The sequence below is a fragment of the Paroedura picta genome, chromosome 1 (assembly GCF_049243985.1).
Source record: "Paroedura picta isolate Pp20150507F chromosome 1, Ppicta_v3.0, whole genome shotgun sequence".
NCBI classification, from domain to species: Eukaryota; Metazoa; Chordata; class Lepidosauria; order Squamata; family Gekkonidae; genus Paroedura; species Paroedura picta.
The window spans coordinates 16,302,599-16,307,983 of record NC_135369.1 but is presented as its reverse complement, the minus strand read 5'-3'; the positions used below and the strand labels follow the sequence as shown (position 1 = coordinate 16,307,983).

General features: G+C 46.2%; 1 protein-coding gene across 1 annotated transcript; it reads right to left on the bottom strand.

Annotated features, from left to right (window-relative positions):
- Window positions 1-424: 424 nt before the first annotated feature.
- Window positions 425-1,890, bottom strand: LOC143839467 (olfactory receptor 6N1-like). Its single transcript, XM_077341563.1, has 2 exons — window positions 1,800-1,890; window positions 425-1,403 (listed from the first exon to the last, which is right to left on the bottom strand). Exon 2 carries the CDS (start codon window positions 1,385-1,387, stop codon window positions 425-427), a length of 963 nt encoding a protein of 320 aa, XP_077197678.1. The 5' UTR covers window positions 1,388-1,403; window positions 1,800-1,890.
- Window positions 1,891-5,385: the final 3,495 nt, after the last annotated feature.

The following is a 5,385-nucleotide window of genomic DNA, read 5'->3' as shown; positions in this document are numbered from 1 at the left end:
TAAAAGGTAAAGGCAAAGGCATCCCCTGTGCAAGCACCGGTTCATGTCTGACCCTTGGGGTGACATCCTGTAACGTTTTCATGGCAGACTCAATACAGGGTGATTTGCCAGTGCCTTCCCCAGTCATTACCGTTTACCCCCCAGCAAGCTGGGTACTCATTTGACCGACCTCGGAAGGATGGAAGGCTGAGTCAACCTTGAGCCGGCTGCTGGGATTGAACTCCCAGCCTCATGGGCAGAGCTTTCAGACTGCATGTCTGCTGCCTTACCACTCTGCGCCACAAGAGGCTCCTATTACCTAACCCCTCTCAAACCGATCTTCTTCATGTGAAGGTCTAACAACACGAGAGCCAAAATCCTCCCAAGTTGTATTTCAATGGGTTTATGATGGAATCAGGACAAATACAGAGCCCTGTGGGTGACCTTACTTTCTGAGTATCCTGGGCAGTTCCACTTCCGTCGTCATGAACATGAACCTTTTTTTCAAGACTGCTTTAATTTCTTTGTTTCTCAGGCTGTAGATAATTGGATTGAGGAAAGGGGTCATGATGCTGTAGACGACGGCCAAGGCTCTGTCGTAATCCAGGGAATAACTTTTTGTCAGCCGGACGTACATGAACAGAATGCTCCCAAAGAAGATCACCACCACCGTGAGGTGTGCAGCGCAAGTGGAGAAGGCCTTTCTCCTCCCGGCGGCTGTGCGGATCCGAAGAATGGCGGCGATAATCCGCAAGTAAGACAACAAGATGAGGAAGAAGGTGGCCAGGATTTTGCACGCGTTGATGACAAAATCGACGAGCACGTTGACCGAGGTGTCGGTGCAGGCCAAGCTCAGGAGCGGCGGGAAGTCGCAGAAGATGTGTTCGATTTTGTTGGGCCCACAGAAGGGCAGCTTGGAGACCAGGATGATTTCAGCCATGGGGCCTAGCAAGCCACAGACCCAACAGGCGACGACTAGTTTGACGCACAACTGAGTGGTCATGACAGACGGATAACGCAGCGGGTGGCAGATGGCCAGGTACCTGTCGTACGCCATGACCGTGAGCAGGTAGCACTCGGTGGCTCCCAGAGAGTGGAAGAAATAGATTTGCACGAGGCATCCAGGGAAAGAGATGCTCTTCCTCTGGCTCAATAAGTTGGAGAGCATCTTGGGAATGGTGCTTGCCGTGTACCACACCTCCAAGAAGGACAAGGCGCTGACAAAAAAGTACATGGGCGTGTGGAGTTGTGAGCTGGTGCGGATGATGATGAAAATCAACAGGTTGCCAACTATGGTGAAGAGGTAGATGAAGAGGAGCAAGAAGAAGAGGGGCTTGTTGATGTGTTGCAACTTTGGGAAGCCCATGATGAGGAACTCGGTGACCTTGGTCTCATTGAAGGGCTCCATATCACGTAGCAGATGCCTGTAATTCATGAATCTGGAAGCTCATGCGGGTTGTGGACCTCCACTGGTGTTTATTTATTTTATTATATTTATATACTGCCCTCCTCTGAGGCTCAGGGTGGTTTACACGGAATGTAAAGAATTATACACTGAACTCAGTTTTGCCAATAAACTAGAATATAACAATGGTGACAATTGCAATAGTAATAGAAGATAACAGTTTAACAGAATAGAAATCAAACAGGTCTATGGTATAGGTATGGATTCCAGGGAGGGAGGTTCAGGGGCCTAGTAGGTGTTGTAGATTCTGGGCGACCTCAACCAAATGCCTTGATGGACTATGAATCCCCACAGATCTAGATTTTGGAAGGACTTGCTGCCAGAACACATATTTGAGGAGCTCTATGTCTCCTACCTCTCTTTGCCCCAACAGGGGTGAGATCGCTCAGCAGTGGAGAGGGCTTCTCCATGGCTTGTTCTTGGCACACCTCCTGGATCTTGGTCTCTGTTTCCTGCCTTCTTGGTCTTTTGGCCCACAAACCTAGCCTTGACACCAGAGAGGTCATCACTTTGGCTCCCTTTCTTCCTGTCACATGATGTCATGGGCTTGCAGTTCAATGAGTCTCATGCTGGCTGGGGGATCTGGAGAAATGAAAGATCCCCTATCCCAGTAGGAATAAACCAAGAGGCTAATGTTATTCATTCAAATGGCAACAAGCATGGACAAAATGGTTTGCACACTGAGCAATTACACCGTCATGATCACAACAACAACAATAACGATACTAACAATAGCATTCTGTTTGCAAGACCTGAGCATGGCCGTTGCCAGTAGGAGACTTCAGAGGACGTTAAGCCGTTGGGTTGCCATAAGTTGGAAACGACTTTATGGCACCATAATGCAGCATAACTATGTGCTTTCAAGCTGCAACTGACTTATGGCTCTGCAACTGACTCTTCCCCATCCCTAAGGATCCTAGTAAACCTACAAACTCTCCAACCAGACCCATGATTAAGCTAACCCTAACCCTAATTTGAGAATTTACCGTAATATAAATCCCTATATTTTTACAAGTACAATAATGGCAGAAAATATTTATATATATATAATGCCATTTCCAAAACATGCCACACAGTCTTCACCACCCCTAACAATCCCAGTAACCCTACAAAATCCCCAACCGGACTCAGGCCTAAGCTAATCCTAACCAATTTGGTGTAGTGGTTAGGAGTTAGGAGTGCGGACTTCTAATCTGGCATGCCAGGTTTGATTCTGCACTCCCCCACATGCAGCCAGCTGGGCGACCTTGGGCTCGCCATGGCACTGATAAAACTGTTCTGACCGAGTAGTGATATCAGCGCTCTCTCAGCCTCACCGACCTCACAGGGTGTCTGTTGTGGGGAGAGGAATGGGAAGGCGACTGTAAGCCGTTTTGAGCCTCCTTGAGGTAGGGAAAAGCGGCATACAAGAACCAATTCTTCTTCTTCTTCTTCTTCTTCTTCTTCTTCTTCTTCTTCTTCTTCTTCTTCTTCTTCTTCTTCTTCTTCTTCTTCTTCTTCTTCTTCTATCCGAACCATGACACAAATCTTCCCCAATTCTAATGATCACAGTAAACCTCCAAACTCCCCAACTGGACCCATGATTAAGCTAACCCTAACCCTAACCTGAGAATTTACCCCAATATGAATCCCTAAACATTTACATGTACAATAATGTCAAAAATATTTTTAAACCAAGGTCTTTCCAAACAATGCCACAAAGTCTTCCCCACCCTGCAACGATTCCAGTAAACCCACAAACTCCCCAACTGGACCCATGATTAAGCTAACCCTAACCCTAGGCTGAGAATTTACACCAATATAAATCCCTATTTATTTACATGTACAATAATGTCAACAAATATTTTTAAACCAAGGTCTTTCCAAACAATGCCACAAAGTCTTCCCCACCCCCCAACAATTCCAGTAAACCTACAAACTCCCCAACTGGACCCATGATTAACCCTAACCCTAGCCCTAGCCCTAACCTTAACCCTAACCCTAACCCTAACCCTAACCCTAACCCTAACCCTAACCCTAACCCTAACCCTAACCCTAACCCTAACCCTAACCCTAACCCTAACCCTAACCCTAACCTGAGAAATTACCCTAGAGTTTTTGCCGATCAGAACAGACTACATTAAGCTAGATAAATGAATGAGCTGATCAGAAACCTTTCCAGAAGAGGTGTTGTGGCTACCCGACCATGCCCTTTGTTGGTTGGAGACCCTGAACATCCACAGGGCAGGCCAGTGGGAGAAGCTTTGCATGCTTGTAATGATACCTGTTTTTTCACACAAAGCATCACTACTCCTTGCACCTCTACTCAAAAAGGATCGGGTTGCTGGTAATGAGACAGACTTCCACTTGAGATCCCGCTGAGCAGCTGCCAGTCAGAGTGCAGACCTTGATGGGCCAAAAGTGTGATTCAGGTTAAGGCAGTTTCCTAGGAGAGGGGCTGTGGCTGAGTGGCAGAATATTCGCTTTGCATGCACAAGGTCCCGGGTTCGATCCCTGGCATCTCCAGTTAAAAGGAGCCTGATGTGAAAGAGACCCTGGGGAGTAGCTGGCAGTCAGAGTGGACAACACTGACTATAATGGGCCAAGGGTCTCATTCAGTCTATGCCACCGAAACAAAAAAGAGCAACCACCGTTTCTAATACCTGAATCGCTAAGAGTGAAATAGTTGATCCAGCAGCCTATCTGGACAAGGACAAGGGGGAAATGTCAGAAGACGATTTCAGAGCTCCTGGCAGGGTGCTAGAGAACTAATTTGACTCACAAGACACGGACTTTTAAAACACACGGTGGGATGGCTTCCGTTTAAAAAGCAAGAACTTAACAGGGCAATTTCTAGTTACCTCTCTAAAAGTGGTCATGCTGTGAAATCCACCCCCTAAATCCACCTCCCTGGCCCATTTTCTGATGGTTGGTGTGAGCGACTCCATGCCCCTGAACATCGGGGAACACCGCATCAATCGAAGGATGTGTCGGTGTTCTCTCCTCACATGGGATGCCTCTCTTTGGCTTAACCTGGGAGTTGCTCTCTGACCTCTTGTCTCTCACTTTGTCCTCTCCCTTACTTCACGTGGCTTTCCATGGAGATCTGCATCTCTGCAGGGCTCTCCTGTACAGACAATGCCCTCATGCTCCTGCACATAGGATGCCAGACAAGCTGGTCATTTGGGACAAGAAAAGGAGGACTCCTTAGATTAGACTTCCTTTTCCTTCCTTGGACTGCAGCCTAAATGTGAACTGAATCTACTTGAAGAAATGTAAGTTTTTCTTTTTTGCAATATACTTCTTGGGTGATTCCTCAGCATCACTCTTCCATGAGTGGACAAACTCTATTATATTAACCAGATATCCCAATACTGACCTGATTTCAGGGAAGATTCCTTCCTTCCTTCCTTCCTTCCTTCCTTCCTTCCTTCCTTCCTTCCTTCCTTCCTTCCTTCCTTCCTTCCTTCCTTCCTTCCTTCCTTCCTTCCTTCCTTCCTTCCTCCTTCCTTCCTTCCTCTATTCTGGACATTGCATCTTCCTTCCTTCCTTCCTTCCTTCCTTCCTTCCTTCCTTCCTTCCTTCCTTCCTTCCTTCCTTCCTTCCATTCATTCATTCATTCATTCATTCATTCATTCATTCATTCATTCATTCATTCATTCATTCATTCATTCTGTTTAAGTTTTTTAATTTAAAAAAAATGAAAGTTCTGCCTGTCAATCAAAGGATCACTTTGGCTTTTATCATACTCAATCCTGGAAAAGCAAGCAAAGCCCTAATCTCTCCATGACCATATATGGCAGATTGTTTAAACAAAGTTATTGCAATATTCCAACTTATTTAAAGATGCTCGCAAAAGCCTTGGGAATTAAAAATAAGTGCTGTTGTCAGCTAAGATGCTTCAGATGCTAATGATTTTGCAGAGCACATCACAAGAACATGATAACAGCCTTGCTGGATCA

Coding starts and splice junctions, on each gene's coding strand:
- LOC143839467 (XM_077341563.1), bottom strand. CDS start 1,387: ATGGAGCCCTTCAATGAGACCAAGGTCACCGAGTTCCTCATCATGGGC.